Below are 18,792 nucleotides of genomic sequence, written 5' to 3' on the forward strand. Positions count from 1 at the left end.
CCCCCCACATGTCACCCCAACGGTGACATGCACATGAACCCGCCCTGTTCTGATCCAATGATCCATAGTTGTGGCTAAACATGGTTAAATTGGCTTCAGGTTTTAGGGTTAGGCTGTTATCACCCTTTAATCATATTTTAATCACAAGGTGCTGACTCGTCTTGTGTTAACAAGACGAGTCAGCTGTAAATGTAAATGTAAATGTTAACAGGGTGTGGCCCTGGTCGTCACTCCCTGCTGCGGACACTAGGGGGCGCCAGCGCATCATGTTTTTAACACATTTCGTCATTTAAAACACTAACAGGCTACAAGTGGGCTACGTATTTTAAAATGGACCGAGAAATCATTACAAACACTTCAGGGACTTCGGGGAACATGTTCGAGTTGAACCATTTCAACCACAGGTACATTATCCATGGTGACCTGATGCAGGTCCACCCTGCTCCCCCGACACTAGCAACCCTCCTACTACAGGACAAATGTACTCTTCACCATCATGTGAAAGTTTGAAGAAAACTTGGCTAATTGGATAAAGGTTTTGTATAGAAGAGGTTCCACAGCTGCTCTGGTCCTGGTCGGATCTGCTGCTCCTCTGCTTGGCGCCCCGTTGTTCCTTTATTTTCTCCTTTTTGTGTCCGTCCTTGTTCTGTTCCATTACTTTGTAAAGGAGCTCGAACAAAAAAGAGGGCGGAGCGGTAGGGGGAGGGGTGTGTAGATGCATCCTGAGCCCCGCCCCACGCTGAAAGGAACCGCCAGCTGTCCCCCGCCACGCCCCGCCCCCCGCTCTGAAGCTCGCTCCTGATTGGCCGCGGCGCAGTTCGGCGGCTCGAGTTTCGTCTCCCCCGCAGCATCATGACGGACGGAACCTCGATGGCCGAGCGGCGGACCGGCTCCTCGTTCCTCTCCTGATGGAACCGAACCCGGGTTCTGTCCGCTACACCATGGAGGGCGTGGAGAAGGACTGCGGGGCTCTGGGGGGGTTATTCCAGGCCCTGGTCAACGACATGAAGGTGAGCGGCTTCCTCAGCCTTTGTTTCCACCGGACCTGGAGCCGGACTCCTCTTCCTCATGATGAAGCTGGTGGGGTCTCCATCACCCGGGGGGAGGCTGGGCGCTTTGTTGTGGGACTTAAACCCACCGAGATACTCTCTTTCACCCTCTCTCTTTCTCTCTCTCTTTCTCTCTCTTTCTGTCTCTCTCTCACCCTCTGTCTATATCGCTCTCTATCACCCTCTCTATTTCTCTCTATCTCCTTCCCTCTCCCTCTCTCCCTCTCTCTTTCTCTCTGTATATCTTTCTCTCGCACTCTCTCTCTCCTTCTCTCTCTCCCTCTCTCACCCTCTCTCTTTCTCTCTGTATATCTTTCTCTCGCACTCTCTCTCTCCTTCTCTCTCTCCCTCTCTCACCCTCTCTCTTTCTCTCTGTATATCTCTCTCTCACTCTCTCTTTCTCTCTCTTTCACCCTCTCTTTCTTTCTGTATATCTCTCTCTCACCCTCTCTTTCTCTCTCGCTCTCGTTCTCTCCATTTTTGTTACATTTAACAATGTAACATTGTAAACATTTCTACACATGTTATAATAATAATTAGCCTTATTTTCTGTTTTATCCGGCATTATAGTATATTTTGTGCCTGTATGTGGTGAGTTCAGGTTACTGGTCAGCAGCGGTCAGTTAGATTTACATTTACATTCTGGGGGTTGGATGCTTGGTTCAGGTTACTGGTCAGCAGTGGTCAGCAGTGGTCTCATCACTGTGACAGATCTAGATCTGCGGGTTTAAACGATGATTAATTGAAATTGGATTAGTGACCCTGTAAGGTCATGAACCCAGGCTGGCCAGATACACTGAAATGTTGAGATTCCGTATTCTGGATTTTATTAGTTGCTGAACAATGTCCTGTACCAAGATATTGACTGGTGAGATCATTGTATATGACTTCAGATCTGTGTGTGTGTGTGTGTGTCTGTGTGTGTCTACAGTACTCGTATCCTGTGTGGGAGGATTTCACTGCCAAAGCCACAAAACTCCATTCCCAACTCAGGTGAGACTAAGAGGCCCCGCCCCCTCCGTCTGTCTCTGTCAATCCTGGTCTCTTTGTGTATTTATCTGTGTGTGTGTGTGTGTGTGTGTGTGTCTCTGACAGGACCACTGTTCTCGCTGCTGCTGCCTTCCTTGATGCTTTTCAGAAGGTAGCAGACATGGCTACCAGTACAAGAGGTAAAGATTTCCACGTCTCTGTCCGTCTTTCTGTCCGTGTGCTAATTGGTGGGCGGGGTTAACTTTAGAGTCCGGTCAGGTGGTGCTGTGAGCCACTCCTTCACTTACAAAACAAAATATAATACAAAATATAACACAACCAGAAAAGCACACTTACTGTGTATGAATGTTGCTGTGTGTGTGTGTGTGTGTGAGTGGTGGGGTGTGTGATGGCCAGTATACAGTCAGAATGCCGGTGCTGTACACCAATCAGAGTTCTCGCTTTAATCCCACAGCTTTAGCGCTGCAATCAGCATCAGCAGCAGATTGGTGCTGGCACAGCTGGACTCTAAAAGCTCGCATATCAGCATCGCTTTACACACACACACACACACACGTTTACCAAAACCCAACAGTAGACTTTTCACTCTGGCAGTGGGTGGATCCAGTCTCCAGTCTCCAGTCTTCCCCTGAAAGGGCTGGTGTGTGTCCAGGTTCAACAGTGAGAGTGTCTCACTGTTCAGTCACAAGGTTAAAGGTCATTTTAGAAACTAGAATCACTCTGTGTGTGTTTGAGTTTGATGTTCTGTATCAAGATATGATCTTTTTAATGATTTGTGGAGAAAACGAATGGTCATTTCTGGTGCTTCTCCTCCCTCTTCCTCCCATCTGCCAGGCATCTGCTCACTACGACTACGATGTTTACAGCTCTAGCGTCATTCTGTTTTATAGTGCCATTTTTATTGCAGGATGTGACACACACAGGCACATGCTGGATAAACCGTGATGGACTCCTGCTCAGTAAATGTTGAAATGTTTCATTCAGGTTTGAATTTTAGTGGCTGGTGTCTGAAGAGCCTCCTCCACGTAATACATCTCCACAACATACTCCACATAACGCATCTCCATCACACGTCAGACAGCAGATCTACACAGCACACTGAGGACGGTAATCACTGACGGTTTGTGTTTAGTGGTGAAAATGTTGTGGTATGTATTTGATGAAGAGTTCCTTGCTTGTGTATTATGAGTATTTGTTGTGTGTGTGTGTGTGTGTGTGTGTTCTGTTCACTCACAGCAGGATCTCCTTAGACTGTAGAATGCTGAAGCTGAGGCGTGTAATCTTCTTTACCTTGCCCTGACACATATACTGTCTAGATGTGTGGGCAGTATGTGGCGGTTAATCTTCTCTCAGTTGCTCTGTGTGTGTGTGTGTGTGTGTGCTTGCCATCTGGACATAGGACACAAATTATATAGTCCCTCACTCTCAAACTGCAGATTACTGTCAAATATACACAAGATGTGTCTGCCCTGGTCGAGTTGGGAACGATGCTGAGTTTGGTTGGGTTAGTTGTTTTTGATTGGTTAGTTGAGCTGGTTGGGTTGGAGAACTTAAGAAGGTTGAAAGGTCACAGATTTAGATTCACTAACCAGCCAGGTGCCACTGGCTGACCATCTACACACATGGCTGCTCAATTCACTCATTGGATAAACGCAGAGGGAACATTTCATTATGTGTGCTGTTTAGAGGTCGTTTTAGTCGGCTTAGTTTTTTGATTGGCTGGTTGAGATGTGTGTGTTTGTGTTGGTGAGGTTGGTTGGTTGGTTGAGTTGTTGGAGAGGTTGATTGGTTGAGTAGTGTAGGTTTGTCTTTCAGAGGTTGGTTGGTTGCCCTAAGTGGGTTTGTTTTTGAGAGGTTGGTTGTTTTACATTTACAGCATTTACCAGATGCCCTTATTCAGAGCGACTTACAATCAGAAGTTACAGGGACAGTCCCCCCCCTGGAGGTTAAGTGTCTTGCTCAGGGACATGATGGTAGTAAGTGGGATTTGAACCTGGGTCTTCTGGTTCATAGGCGAGTGTGTTACCCGCTAGGCTACTACCACTCTTGTTGGAGAGGTTGGTTAGTTGAGTTATAGGAGAGGTTGGTTGGTTGGTTGAGCTGTGTAGGTTTGTGTTTCAGATGTTGGTTGGTTGGGTTGTTAGATAGGTTGGTTGGTTGAGTTGTGTGGGTATGTGATGGAGAGGTTGGTTGGTTGAGCTTTGTAGGTTTTTGTTTCATATGTTGGTTGGTTGGGTTGTTAGAGAGGTTGGCTGGTTTAGTTGTGTGGGTTTGTGATGGAGAGGTTGGTTGGTTGAGGTGTGTAGGTTTGTGTTTCAGATGTTGGTTGGTTGAGTTGTTAGAGAGGTTGGTTGGTTGATTTGTTAGGGAGGTTGGTTGGTTGAGTTGTTAGAGATGTTGGTTGGTTGAGTTGTTTGGGAGGTTGGTTGGTTGAGTTGTTAGAGATGTTGGTTGGTTGAGTTGTTAGAGAGGTTGGCTGGTTTAATTGTGTGGGTTTGTGATGGAGAGGTTGGTTGGTTGAGTTGTGTGGGTTTGTGTTTCAGATGTTGGTTGATTGAGTTGTTAGAGATGTTGGTTGGTTGAGTTGTTAGGGAGGTTGGTTGGTTGAGTTGTTAGAGATGTTGGTTGGTTGAGTTGTTAGAGAGGTTGGCTGGTTTAATTGTGTGGGTTTGTGATGGAGAGGTTGGTTGGTTGAGTTGTGTGGGTTTGTGTTTCAGATGTTGGTTGATTGAGTTGTTAGAGATGTTGGTTGGTTGAGTTGTTAGGGAGGTTGGTTGGTTGAGTTGTTAGGGAGGTTGGTTGAGTTGTTAGAGATGTTGGTTGGTTGAGTTGTGTGGGTTTGTGATGGAGAGGTTGGTTGGTTAATTACTAGGCCTCCACCACCCTGTTTTTGGCCAAGTTGAAAATCTGCAGCTGGAGTGAATACTGGTTATTTTTAGCTGCAGTATGATCCATGAACAGGAAGTCACAGAGGGAAGCAGTAACACTTTATCTCACACACTCACACACACAGTAACTATGTTGAGGATACGTGAACTCATTCTGCTGGTTCCGTACAATAACATTCATGTTTATTTTAAAAGAAGCATGAAGAGAAGCATGACAGGAGGCAGGGCAGTATTCCACAGAACCACGCTGTGGTGGCTGATGGTGCTGATGGAGGCTTGTTGGATGGAATTTCATATGGGTGGGTGGTATATGGGTGGTAGTAGCCTAGTGGGCAAGACACATCTCTGTGAACCAGAAGACCCAGGTTCAAACCCCACTTACTACCATTGTGTCCCTGAGCAAGACACTTAACCCAAGACTGTCTCCAGGGGGGGACTGTCCCTGTAACTACTGACTGTAAGTCAGGATCTTGCTATTTACCTAGACAACTCGCAGCTCTCTCCTTCTGCAACAGCCCGCAACCTTGGCGTAACAATAGACAACCAACTCTCCTTCTCAACTCACATCAGCAATCTTTCCCGCTCATGTAGATTCCTTCTCTACAATATCAGACGAATCCGCCCTTATCAACCCAGGCCACGCAGATCCTGGTTCAGTCCTTAGTAATCTCACGACTGGACTACTGTAACTCCCTTCTAGCTGGTCTACCACTATGTACCATCCCACCTCTACAACTACTACAAAATTATCTTCAACCTTCCCAAGTTCTCCCACACTGCCCCTCTGCTACGTTCCCTCCACTGGCTCCCAGTAGCTGCACCATCAGGTTCTAAATACTGATGCTGGCCTACAAAGCCAAACATGGAGTAGCACCATCCTACCTCACAGCCCTTATTACACCTCACACTGCACCTCGTATACTCCGAGCCTCCAGTACTGCTCGCCTGGTCCCTCCATCTCTGAAGGTAAAAGGAAAACATTCATCTAGACTCTTCTCTGTCTTGGCCCCTCGGTGGTGGAATGAACTTCCCCTCGAGGTCAGAACAGCTCAGTCACTGAGCACCTTCAAACGACAGCTCAAGACCTTCCTCTTTAAAGAATATTTAGATTAAATTGTAATTTTCTTGTTGTCGAACTTTGTGTACAGAATCTACAACAGAGTGAATTAAATAGATGTATTCATAGTTGGGGTCCTAGTGAACCGGAATTGATCTCTTCATCGATGGTAACTTGAAAGCACGTTGTAAGTCGCTCTGGATAAGGGCGTCTGCCAAATGCCATAAATGTAAATGTAAATGTAAGTAGCTCTGGATAAGGACGTCTGGTAAATGCTGTAAATGTAAATTTCAGGAGTGAAATTGATTGTTTTGAAAATGTGGTGCAGATTCTGTGATGGACGAGATCTTTTAGGAGGACTGATGTTGTGATGGAGATTCATTGCTGCCACCTGCTACAGTAACTGAAGAAAAAAGACCTGATTTCCAGTTCATTGCTGGTTTAAAATTTAGGATTAATTCAGGCTTAACTGCAGCGGCAGTTTTATAAGATCATATGGTGATCTAAGTGATCTGCAAGACCTTCGTTTTTTTCCTCTGTCCTTCTTTTATCTACCATTTGTAAAGATCTACAGATGCTGCTAATATTGTTCTTTGTTGTTCTATTGAAATTCTTCAGTGTGAGTTTCTGTGAAGACTCAGGACATCAGCAGTTAATGCAGAGCTTTATTTTCTTCCTCCAGACGTTGTAAAGAGTTGAGATAAGATGAGTGGAGTGGTATGATGATGGGATAGATTGCTGCTTGGCCCTGAAATCTCTCATGTCTTTAGGACACCAGCAGAGCAGCTTCTGGTCTTCTTTGAAGGAAATGCCTGGTTAGATACCTGCAGGGCCAGAGCAGATCTCTCTAGTAGGGGTGGTTTGTTGGTGAGTGGATGTGAATGTCAGTCATCTTCATAAAAGAGAAAAGATAATACAACATCCATCTACAAATGTAATGTACAGTGTGTATGTCCACATGTATGTGAGAGTGTGCGTGTGAGGACTATCTAGAGTTCAGGGGTCATCAGGCTGAATCCTGGGATTATGAGGACAAACTAGTAATTGTACTAGTACTGAACACATGTTTTGGTTGCAGATCATGACATATTTGTGTCGTTTATTCATACAAATATTGATTTGCCTGAATATTTGGTTGTTGGTGGGCTTTGTATCCCAGTATGACGAAGTATGTCAGAAATGGAGCACAGACAGGAAAGGCAGCTCCTCCACTGAGAAGAATGATGGGATATCCCTTTACAGAGCTTCCTTCCCTCAGGATGGAGGGCTGGCGGAGGAGAAATAAATCTTTTATAGAGGTCACGCCCCCCGCTGTCTGACCTGTAATAATAGCGTAGTATACAGATCATGCCAAAAAATGTAAAAATAAAAAATAATCAATGTTCCATTCAAACGAATATGAACAATACAATTAATATTAGATATCGTCTTTCCACCCGGAGTGTTCGTGTTGGATAAGCAGCGGATCTACAGTGCGGCATGAACTTTACTGTGGGAATTACGAGGCTTTTGGGTCAGAGGTTGCGTCAGTAAATCTGCTCTGGCCTGGTTTCTGGGTCTGAGTGGGGAATTACTGCTATGATGTGGGACCAGTTCACCCACCACCGTGACCACAGAGACGCCTTATTATGAAGGTCCTGCTTGCGGAAGTAACGTTCTTCAGAGAATAAAAGCCAGGCCTGGAGAGACTTGCCCCCTTGTGGTGGTTTGTAGCTCTGATGATGTCATAGTTGAGTCCCATTTCATCAGGGCTCTTATGGAGATATTTTTTATTCCAATTCCTGTAATATGTATCAAGACCAGCACTGATACCACCGATGATTTTGGTGGTGATGATGATGATGATGATGATGAGGTCATCTGAATGCCCACTGGGGGGAGATCCACAAAGACCCAAATAACTCTGAGGCCGATGAGGATTAAATGTCATGTTTGTGTTTCTTAACGTTCTTCTGATGTTGTCCAGGTGCCACCAGGGACATCGGCTCGGCTCTGACGCGCATGTGCATGAGGCACCGCAGCATCGAGGCCAAACTGCGTCACCTGACCAAGTAGGAGACCTTCAACCAATGTGTGGTTTGGCCATTTAGATGTTTGTCCCTCTTGGGAATTGGTTCTGATGTGGTTCTGTGTTGACCAGCGCCCTCATGGAGAAACTCATTGCTCCCCTGCACGACAAGATAGAGGAGTGGAAGAAAACGTCTGCCCTGCTGGATAAAGATCATGCTAAAGGTTGTAGCATTTCCCACAAACTCATCAAGATAAAGAAGACCATATAAACCATAAAAACCATGCTGGTTATCTTCATACGAAGCCTGAAATGTAACCACCGTCTTTCAGAGTACAAGCGGTCCTGCCAGGAAATTAAGAAGAAGTCGTCAGACACGCTGAGGCTGCAGAAGAAAGCCAGGAAGGGTGAGGCTCCACTCGCAATAAAAAACTGGGGAACTGGGGTGAGATGTGGGGGTTTTGTTGCAATTAAGGGTCCGGTGTTAACATCTGATTTCAGGCCAGGCCACGCCTCATTTTCCTCCTTTTCTTACTCGGCGCTCTCAACAGTGCAGCTCTAACTTCTCCTCCTCTCTTTTTTACCTTTCCCACTCTGTCTGTGTCCCCTCTTCGGCCCGTCCCTGTAGAGATATCGGGTATGTATGCTTCACCCTTCTAGCTGCTCTCTGGGATTATAATGCCTTATAATAATCCCTCCATCTGTCCGTCTACTCATCCATCCATCTATCCATCCATCCATCCACACCTGTTGCTGTTGTTCTAGAAAACCTGCATCATGAGATGTTGCCTGGATATACATCAGGGGTCAGTGCAACATCCAGGGATTGTAAAACCTTTTCAGAAGATTCAGGTCATGCTGAGATGAGACGTGATGTAAACCAGCTGTTTAGGCTCCATGGTGTCCATTTTCTCAGTGGAACTCTGCTGTAGTCGTGTGAAATGTACTGTCATGCATGGTGGTCTCAGCTCAACATCTGACTCCTACACAATCTGCAGGGAGGGGAGGCCTGCAGCCACGGCTGAGCAGTGCCATGCAGGATGTGAGCGACATGTTCCTGCTGATGCAGGAGACAGAGAAGCAGGCGGTGCGCCGAGCCCTGGTGGAGGAGAGGGGGCGCTACTGCACCTTCATCAGCCTGCTGCAGCCCGTGGTGGTGAGACGGGGGTCTAAAGGGGCTTCACTTTAAAAACTGCAGCTATATGCAGAGGGGTGGAGTGATGAGGGAGGAGAAGTGGAGTGGAGTAATGAGGGTGGAGAGATGGAGTGGAGTAATGAGGGTGGAGAGGTGGAGTAATGAGGGTAGAGAGATGGGGTGGAGTAATGAGGGTGGAGTGGACTAATGAGGGGGAGCGGGTGGCGCCGTGACAGTCCTGACGGGTGGCGCGGTGGAGTGGCGTCCTGAGGGTGGCGGCTTGGCGTGGCGTCCTGCGGGTGGAGACGGTGGAGTACTGAGGGTGGGCAGGTGGAGTGAGTACTGAGGGTGGAGAGATGGGGTGGAGTAATGAGGGCGGAGTGGACTAATGAGGGTGGAGAAGTGAAGTAATGAGGATGGAGAGGTGGAGTAATGAGGGTGGAGAAGTGAAGTAATGAGGGTGGAGAGGTGGAGTAATGAGGGTGGAGAGGTGGAGTAATGAGGGTGGCGAGGTGGAGTGGAGTAATGAGGGTGGAGAAGTGAAGTAATGAGGGTGGAGAGGTGGAGTGGAGTAATGAGGGTGGCGAGGTGGAGTGGAGTAATGAGGGTGGAGAAGTGAAGTAATGAGGGTGGAGAGGTGGAGTGGAGTAATGAGGGTGGAGAGGTGGAGTAATGAGGGTGGCGAGGTGGAGTGGAGTAATGAGGGTGGAGAGGTGGAGTAATGAGATTGGAGTGGAGTAATGAGGGTGGAGAGGTGGAGTAATGAGGTTGGAGTGGAGTAATGAGGGTGGAGAGGTCTCAGGTGGTTCCTGTAGTGAAGCTGTTTGTTTGTGACCGTGTAGAAGGGCGAGATCTCCATGCTGGGGGAGGTGACCCATCTTCAGGCCATTATTGATGACCTCACAGTACTGACCACAGACCCTCACAAGCTGCCCGCTGCCAGTGAACAGGTGTGGTGTCTGGATGTGAACGTATACGTTCCTGCGTGAGGGTGTGTGTGTGTGTGTGTGTGTGTGTGCAGGTTTCATGTTCTGTGTGTGTATCTGCAGGTGATCGTGGATCTAAAGGGATCAGACTACAGCTGGTCCTACCAGACGCCCCCCTCCTCCCCCAGCAGCACAGGATCCAGGAAGAGCAGCTTGTGCAGGTAGATATGAAGATGATCCTCAGTACCTCAGTTTTCATTATTGGAGTGTACATTCCACCCAGTTCTAGTGCGAAGGTGGCATTCTACGTTCTGTTATCTAACCCTGACCGTTCATCATCGCCGGAGATTCCAACCATGCAAATCTCAAGTCGGTTCTCCCTAAATTCCATCAACATGTGGACTTCACGACGAGAGAGGATAACACACTGGATCTCGTATACATCAAAGTCGCCAGTTCGTACCATCTCGGCCAATCAGACCACATCACTGTTATGCTAATTCCAGCATAGAGACCGCTCAACAGACACACAAAACCGGTTCTGAAGCAGGTGAGAACCTGCCCAGCAGGAACCATGGTTCATAAAGTTAACTCACGGACGGCTGCTGGACAAGACAACATCCCTGGAAGATGCTCAAAGAATGTGCAGACCAGCTGGCAGATGTTCTCACATCTTCAACATCTCACTGAGCACTGCCATTGTTCCTGGACAATAAGGACACATTCACACGAATGCTGTTCAGAGACTTCAGTTCAGCATTCAACACCATCGTTCCTCAGCACCTGGTTGAGAAGCTGAGTTGCTGGGCCTGAACATCTCCCTCTGTGACTGGATCTTGGACTTCCTGACTGAGAGACAGTCCAATGCTGTTCACCCTGCTGACCCACGACTGTGCAGCGATGCAGAGCTCCAACCAAATCAAGTTCACAGATGATACGACCGTGGTGGGTCGTTTCTGATCTGTTTCTGAACGTGGACATGAAAGAGATGATTGTTGACTTCAGAAGACAACGATGGGTCCACTCTCCTTTGAACATCCACAGTTCTTGTGTGGAGATCATCAAGAACACAAAGTTTCTCGGTGTTCATCTAGAGGAGAACCTTTCCTGGAACACCAGCTCAACAGTATCTCTACTTCCTGCGGAGGCTGAGGAAAATCCATCTCCCACCACCAATCCTCACCACCTTCTATAGAGGGACCACCGAGAGCATTCTGACCAGCTGCATCTCTGTCTGGTTTGGGAACTGCACCGTACCTACAGAACCTACAGCAGATAGTGAGGACAGCTGAGAAGATCGTCAGGGTCTCTCTTCCCTCCATAACAGACATTTACCACACGCTGCATCCAGGAAGCCACCAGCATTGTGAAGGACTCTACACACCCCTCACAAGCACCTTCACCCCCCTACCATCCGGAGAAAAGTACTGAAGAACTCGGGCCCTCACTGCCAGACTCTGGAACATCTTCATCCTACAGGACATCAGACACCTGTCCACTGTGGACTGACACACACACACACACTCACACACACTCTGTTATAATATTATCTATCTGCAGTATTATCTATTAACGCACTATTTTACTTTCAAACATGTATAATTTACTTCACCAGTTTGGCGCCGTCTGTCTGTCTGTCTGTTTGTTGTCTACGTGGTTTTTCTTCATGTAGATCTTCATGTAGCCAGTTTGTGGGCTTCATGTCGGTACGTAACTTTGTCTAATCGTTCAAATGTTACGTGTAGCACCAGTTTCACTCTGTACCGTATAACATGTATGTAGCTGAAATGACCATAAAGCTGAACTTCAGTAGACCGTGTGAAGAGTAAAGGAGTGAAGATGGAAGATCTCATCAGCTGATTAACAACTCACTTCCTTTATTCTTCTTCTATGCATGTGGTGTGATGTGGACGTGGTGACGTGGACAGTGTTGGTGTTCACTCTGCGTTTCTTCTCCTGCAGCCTGGTCCACCTGCCACCAGGTGGCCCTCACCGCCTCAGCAGCGTGTCGTCTCACGACTCTGGCTTCGTCTCGCAGGACGCCGCGGCCCGTCCCGTGCCCTCTGACCTCACCAGCCAGGTACCAGAACAGGACCCCACACGTAGCGCCTAACGAGAACCCGCTGATGTCCCCTGTCCAGCCTGTCTCTCTGTCTGTCCATTAGAAGTCGTCCAGCTCTGCGTCGTCGGAGGCGTCCCCCAGTGACTGCGGTTCTCCGACCGCGGTGAGTCCCGCCCCGCGTTGCCGGCGTGTTTGTGGGCCGCGTGCTCGGTTCTCACCCGCCTGTTCGTCCCGCAGTGGGGTTCATCCTTCGCCACGTTCCGCCGCGCTCACGCACGCACCGCCTCCCTCCGGCCCCTTTCCTTCGCCCTGCCCGCCTCCCCGAGTAACTCCTCCCCCGGATCCGACACCCCCTCACCCACCTCACACAGCCCCGGCCGCAAGGTTCGTTCTCGCCGCCGCCGCCGCTCATCGCTGCAGCTTCTCAACGTCTCATCGCGTTTCATCCGCACACACGTTTATCTACGGAACGTCTTATTACCGCTACAGGACTGGTCAAAATCCGCTTCCTACCATCTGCCGCCGGCCCTCACCCAGTTACGTAGGAATGAGCTTCTGTACGGAAGCAGAGGCCACGCTGGGACGAAGCCGGAAGAACCTCACAAGGCCCGGATGAGCCCAGCCGCCGGCACCAAGGTAACCAGCAGCGAGAAGTTACCACCATCTTCAACAAATCAGTAATGTACGGAGAATGTGATGATGAAGGTGATGGTGATGATGATGGTGATGATGACGATGATGATGGTGACGATGATGATGATAACAATGATGATGATAACGATGATGATGGTGACGATGATGATGATGGTGAAGATGATGGTGATGGTGATGATGATGATGACGATGACGATGGTGATGGTGATGGTGATGATAACGATGATGATGATGATGGTGATGATGATGATGAAGGTGATGGTGATGATGATGGTGATGATGATGGTGATGATGATGGTGGTGATGATGATAATGATGATGGTGATGATGATGATGATGATGATGATGATGATGATGAGGACGATGATGATGGTGATGATGATGATGATGATGGTGAAGATGATGGTGATGATGATGGTGATGATAACGATGATGATGATGATGGTGAAGGTAATGGTGATGATGATGATGAAGGTAATGGTGATGATGATGATGGTGATGATGACGATGATTATGGTGATGATGACGATGGTGATGATGGTCAAGATGATGATGGTGATGATGGTGATGGTGACGATGATGGTGATGGTGATGGTGAAGATGATGGTGATGATGACGATGATGATGGTGATTATGACGATGATGGTGATGGTGAAGATGATGGTGATGATGATGATGGTGAAGATGATGGTGATGGTGATGATGATAATGATGGTGATGATGATGGTGATGGTGATGATGATGGTGATGATGATGGTGATGATGATAATGATGGTGATGATGATGGTGATGATGATGATGTGTAACAGCACGGTAAAGCCATGTCATCAGCGGCCAGCGAGCTGGCGATGGTTCTGACGCGAGGTCTGAGTGTGGAGCAGCAGAGGAGCAGCCGCGACTCGCTACAGTACAGCAGCGGCTACAGCACCCAGAACACCACGCCGTGCTGCTCCGAGGACGCCATACCTTCTCACGGTAACACACTCACACGCACACACACCGTATCGTACGCGGCGGCGGTGACCATGAGACGCCAGCGTGTTCCTGTCCCTCTCCAGGCTACGACTACGACTGTCACTCCATGAACGGCGACGGTGACGCGGACCCTCAGACGGACTTCGACAAATCGTGCACCGTTCCGCACCACAGCAACCTCGCCCAGAACTACCGCCGCATGGTCCAGACCAAGAGGCCGGCGAGCACCGCCGGTCTCCCCGGCAACGGCGGGGCGGGCGGAGCTGGAACCTCCGGAACGGCCACCATCCGCCGGACTCCGTCCTCGAAGACCGCCGTGAGACGCGTCCCCTCCAGCGCGGGTCCCATTCCCATCCGGCCGCCCATCGTCCCGGTCAAGACCCCCACCGCGCCAGACTCCCCCGGCTTCCCCCCGCCACCCCCCGAGTCCAACGGCAGCCAGGAGAGTCTGTACATGTACGACTACACGAGGGCGTCCCCCGGGACGGACACGAGCGTCCACGAGGACGACCTGCTGGCCGCCAACCGGCACAGTCTCATCGAGAAAATCAGCAAACTGGCGGACGGCGCCCACGCGCTGGGAGACGGTCACTTCCCCTTCCCGTCCGGGACGGACCCCGCCCCCCAGGAAGGTGAGGACATCCTGAAGACCATCCGCAGAGGCGTGAAGCTGCGCAAGGCCGCCTGCGACGACCGCTCCGCCCCGAAACTCCGGCCGTAGAGCTCCATGGACCTGTATTTACTGTAGGCCGCGCCCTGACTCCGCCCTCTGTGGTCTGGACATGTGACCCTGTAACATGTCTGATGTTCTTTACTTGTTCTTTTTTTTAATAAGACAACAAATATATTTGAGAAGTAAAGCTGCTGTGTGGCTGGTTCCTTTTCTCTCTGCCGAACACTAGGGGGCGCCGGAGGCTGTTTTACCTTCTTCGTGTCACGTGTGTGTAAATCCAGTGTACTTAAATACATCTGATCTGACCAGTGAAGACCCCGAGATGGTTTCATTTACCAATAATTACATATATTAACATATTAATGTCATTAAAGTGCAGGTTGCTGGTTGGGTTTAACTGGTTTAAGTTGGTTTGATGGAGTAAAACGTCGTGTGCAATATTTATTCCATCATCATGATTTCATGATGTCTTCAAAATCGTTGGAGTATTTCAGAGTTTGAATACAATCACTAATCATTCATCCTTTCATCATAATCAATGTTCTGGAATGTTCTGGACCACCAGCTCCTGCCTAAACTTTTCATCTGTTTATTACAGAAATGAGGATAATTAAAAAGTGCATTCTGCACATTAAACAATAAAATCCTGCACGTTATAAATATGAAGATCAGAGTTCCCATTCATCAAATATCGACGTAACGGACGTTGAAAATAAAAAGGCTGATGCTGATGCTGATGCTGCTGATGTGAGGACGTCCCTCAGGCCGTGATGGATCACTGCAGACGTTCAGGCTCATGCTGCTCTATGCAAAAACATGAAGAGATATTTTGTACTGGGTGGCAGATTCATTTGCCGACGATTTCCATCCCACCTTTCTGGTGGGGCCAGATAAGGGAGGACATTATTTCTTCATGCTTGGTACTCGCAGGAAGGTGAACCTGGAGAAGATGTGATTACCATAAACAAATGGATAAAAAAACACAGTTTCATCGGTTACACGTCGACTACAAGAAACGTACAAAGCGGTCACTCGTTCTTGAATAAAAACCACAAATCCTTCATTCTGGGAATGAATTTTATTAAAAAGAAGAAGAAGCCGCTCACGTGCCCGGAATCACAGGATTTCACAGGAGGTTCCAGAACGTTCGTTCTAGTTGTGAAAATGGAAAAATGCATTTTTCATAACTGAGTTAATGAATGACAAGTGAAATATGGCGTGGGGAATATGGATGGCTGTGTGAGGTTTTGACAAGAAGGCCATTTATAATCCGGCAACAAGTCTGGATTTTAAAAGCAGGAGCTGCAGTGCTTTTCACCAGAAGATTTTTTCATTTTTATTAGTGTTCCCTCTTCATCAGTGCTGGGCGTGAGAGCGTGTCTCTCAGCCATTCATTTAGAACGTGGGTGTGTCCGAATAAAAAAGGTCTCATTTAGAACTTGGGCGTGTCTAATTTAAAGATCTGATTTAGAATGTGGGCTTGTCTGTATAAAATAATAGCTGATATAGAACAATGTGGGCGTGTCTAAATAAAAAAAATGCTGATTTAGAACAATGTGGGCGTGTCTAAATTTAAAAAATGCTGATTTAGAACAATGTGGGCGTGTCTGAATAAAAATAAGAGCTGATTTAGAACAGCGTGGGCGTGTCTAAATAAAATAAAAAGCTGATTTATAACAATGTGGGCGTGTCTGAATAAAAACAAGAGCTGATTTAGAACAGCATGGGCGTGTCTGTATAAAATAAGCTGGTTTAGAACAGCATGGGCGTGTCTGTATAAAATAAGCTGATTTAGAACAGCGTGGGCGTGTCTAAATAAAATAATAGCTGATTTAGAACAATGCAGGCGTGTCTGTATAAAATAAGAGCTGATTTAGAACAACGTGGGCGTGTCTGAATAAAATTATAGTTGATTTAGAACAATGTGGGCGTGTCTAAATAAAATAATAGCTGGTTTAGAACAATGTGGGCGTGTCTAAAATAAGAGCTGATTTAGAACATTGTGGGCATGTCTGAATAAAATAATAGCTGATTTAGAACAATGTGGGCGTGTCTGAATAAAATAAGAGTTGATTTAGAACAACGTGGGCGTGTCTGAATAAAATAAGAGTTGATTTAGAACAGCATGGGCGTGTCCTGTATAAAATAAGCTGATTAGAACAGCGTGGGGCGTGTCTAAATAAAATAAAAAGCTGATTTATAACAATGTGGGCGTGTTTGTATAAAATAAGAGCTGATTTAGAACAACATGGGCGTGTCTGAATAAAATTAGAGTTGATTTAGAACAATGTGGGCGTGTTTGTATAAAATAAGAGCTGATTTATAACAACGTGGGCGTGTCTAAATAAAATAATAGCTGATTTAGAACAATGTAGGCGTGTCTGTATAAAATAAGAGCTGATTTAGAACAACGTGGGCGTGTCTGAATAAAATTAGAGTTGATTTAGAACAATGTGGGCGTGTCTAAATAAAATAATAGCTGGTTTAGAACAATGTGGGCGTGTCTAAAATAAGAGCTGATTTAGAACATTGTGGGCATGTCTGAATAAAATAATAGCTGATTTAGAACAATGTGGGCGTGTCTGAATAAAATAAGAGTTGATTTAGAACAATGTGGGCGTGACTGTATAAAATAAGAGTTGATTTAGAACAACATGGTCGTGTCCAGATCGCTGATTACGGTGAAGATCCTGAAGATTTGTCCAGGTTATCATCCGCCTTGTCCTCGTCACCTCGGATCAGGTCCCAGTAAGGTGCTGTCGGTGGACATGCCACGTCAGCCATGTCAGGAGAGGTGAGGTTCATTGTTATGAGCAGGACGTAACGCGGCCCGACATCTGGCTCAAGGAAAAGGTCAGAGGCAGCTTCTCCTGGACAAGACCACAAGACAGGACCTTGAGAATGGCACACATGTAGGGTCAGGAGGGACAGGGACATCACACTTCTCTTCTGGAAGCCTGTCAGGTGTCCTGCATGGTGTCCCCCTGACTGCTGGAATCGTGTTTTTCTGCTGCATGAACAACCAACGTTATAATGGACGTGTGTCATGTGGTCAGTGGAGGACGAAGCTGCGTGTACGTGTACCACATGAGTTATTAAGGTCTAGTATTCGTTTTGTAGGAGACTAATTTTAGGATAAAAGTCTGTCACGTTTGTCTGACGTTCAGTAAAATGATCAGAACCGTAAAACAGTTTCCATTCGGATTGACGACAGGAAAAATTTGGTTAGAAACCCGACCGACTCAGATTCAATAAAATAGGGTGGTGGTAGGTGGTAGTATCCTAGTGGGTAACACACTCACCTATGAACCAGAAGACCCAGGTTCGAATCCCACTTACTACCATTGTGTCCCTGAGCAAGACACTTAACCCTAAACTGCTCCAGGGGGACTGTCCCTGTAACTACTGATTATAAGTCGCTCTGGATAAGTGCGTCTGATAAATGCTGTAAATGTAAATAAGATCAGGCAAACGACAGGCAGGTGACGTCGGGGGCGGGGCCTGCACTGTTTGTGGGTGTGTTCTTTACCTGCTAAACGTGAAAGTTTTGTCTGCTGCACTACACATGAGGTGCGGCTTCTGGAAACCCCGTTTTTGTTGCTCTGCCCATTTTTATGAAGTATAATTACAATAGATGCCGTTACCAACAATAACCTGACTTATAATGCAGCCTTACTTATAATAACACGCTATTTAGCTACTCGCAGGGTTGCAGTTATGCAGCAGTTATGTCACTACCAATAAAAATAATCATATTTGTCTCTTCTCTCCAAAGGGAAAAACTTTAATAAAGTACAGATGCAGGAAAAAGAGAAAATGACATTTATTTTGTTATGGATGTGGTAGAGATGTATTCTGCTTCTTCTATATGAAGAAATGAATGAAGGTGCGCTGGGGTAGAATCATCCCAGTCATCACATGATCCTCTGCAGCAAGAACATTAAATACCAGCAGTTTCCATCCTGTGGTCTTCTTGAATCTCCCTGATTAAAGGAGGACCAGACTTGGATCCTGAAGTTGGGACAGAGAAATAACGAAACGAGATCAGACATATGGAGTTCCTTTCTCCACACTGTGATCCTGTAGATGGTGAGATGAGCGTGAGATGATGGATCTGTGGTTAACTGGCCTGTTTCTCCAGTGTTTACCTGCTTCCTCTGTCCGACATGTCAGCTGTCCCCAGCCGGCAGCCACCTGTCTGTCACGTTCGAGTCCAGAGGAGAGAGGCGGCCCACAGCTGCCCATCATCTGGGCTGGTGAGGGAGATGGCGAGGGTGTCACCATCCTGCCTCCATGCAACATGGTGACGTCACAATACAGAGATACAGTACACAGTACTCAATATAAAATAAAAGAAATGTGTATTATACATGTG

General features: G+C 47.2%; 1 protein-coding gene across 4 annotated transcripts; it reads left to right on the forward strand.

Annotated features, from left to right (window-relative positions):
- Nucleotides 1-767: 767 nt before the first annotated feature.
- On the forward strand, nucleotides 768-14,608 carry LOC114779524 (protein MTSS 2-like). 4 transcript variants are annotated; one of them, XM_028967395.1, is made up of 16 exons: nucleotides 775-1,010; nucleotides 1,981-2,042; nucleotides 2,145-2,218; nucleotides 7,951-8,035; nucleotides 8,125-8,216; nucleotides 8,325-8,399; nucleotides 8,621-8,629; nucleotides 8,991-9,148; nucleotides 9,970-10,077; nucleotides 10,177-10,274; nucleotides 12,016-12,133; nucleotides 12,219-12,278; nucleotides 12,353-12,499; nucleotides 12,605-12,751; nucleotides 13,579-13,744; nucleotides 13,828-14,608. In XM_028967395.1, exons 1-16 carry the CDS (start codon nucleotides 909-911, stop codon nucleotides 14,463-14,465), a joined length of 2,139 nt encoding a protein of 712 aa, XP_028823228.1. In that variant the 5' UTR covers nucleotides 775-908; the 3' UTR covers nucleotides 14,466-14,608. The 4 variants fall into 4 exon arrangements, with proteins under 4 accessions (XP_028823232.1, XP_028823230.1, XP_028823228.1 ...); XM_028967397.1 differs by lacking the exon at nucleotides 12,353-12,499 and having other exon boundaries at nucleotides 769-1,010; XM_028967396.1 differs by lacking the exon at nucleotides 8,621-8,629 and having other exon boundaries at nucleotides 781-1,010.
- Nucleotides 14,609-18,792: the final 4,184 nt, after the last annotated feature.

Source organism: Denticeps clupeoides, unplaced genomic scaffold, assembly GCF_900700375.1.
Source record: "Denticeps clupeoides unplaced genomic scaffold, fDenClu1.1, whole genome shotgun sequence".
Taxonomy (NCBI): Eukaryota; Metazoa; Chordata; class Actinopteri; order Clupeiformes; family Denticipitidae; genus Denticeps; species Denticeps clupeoides.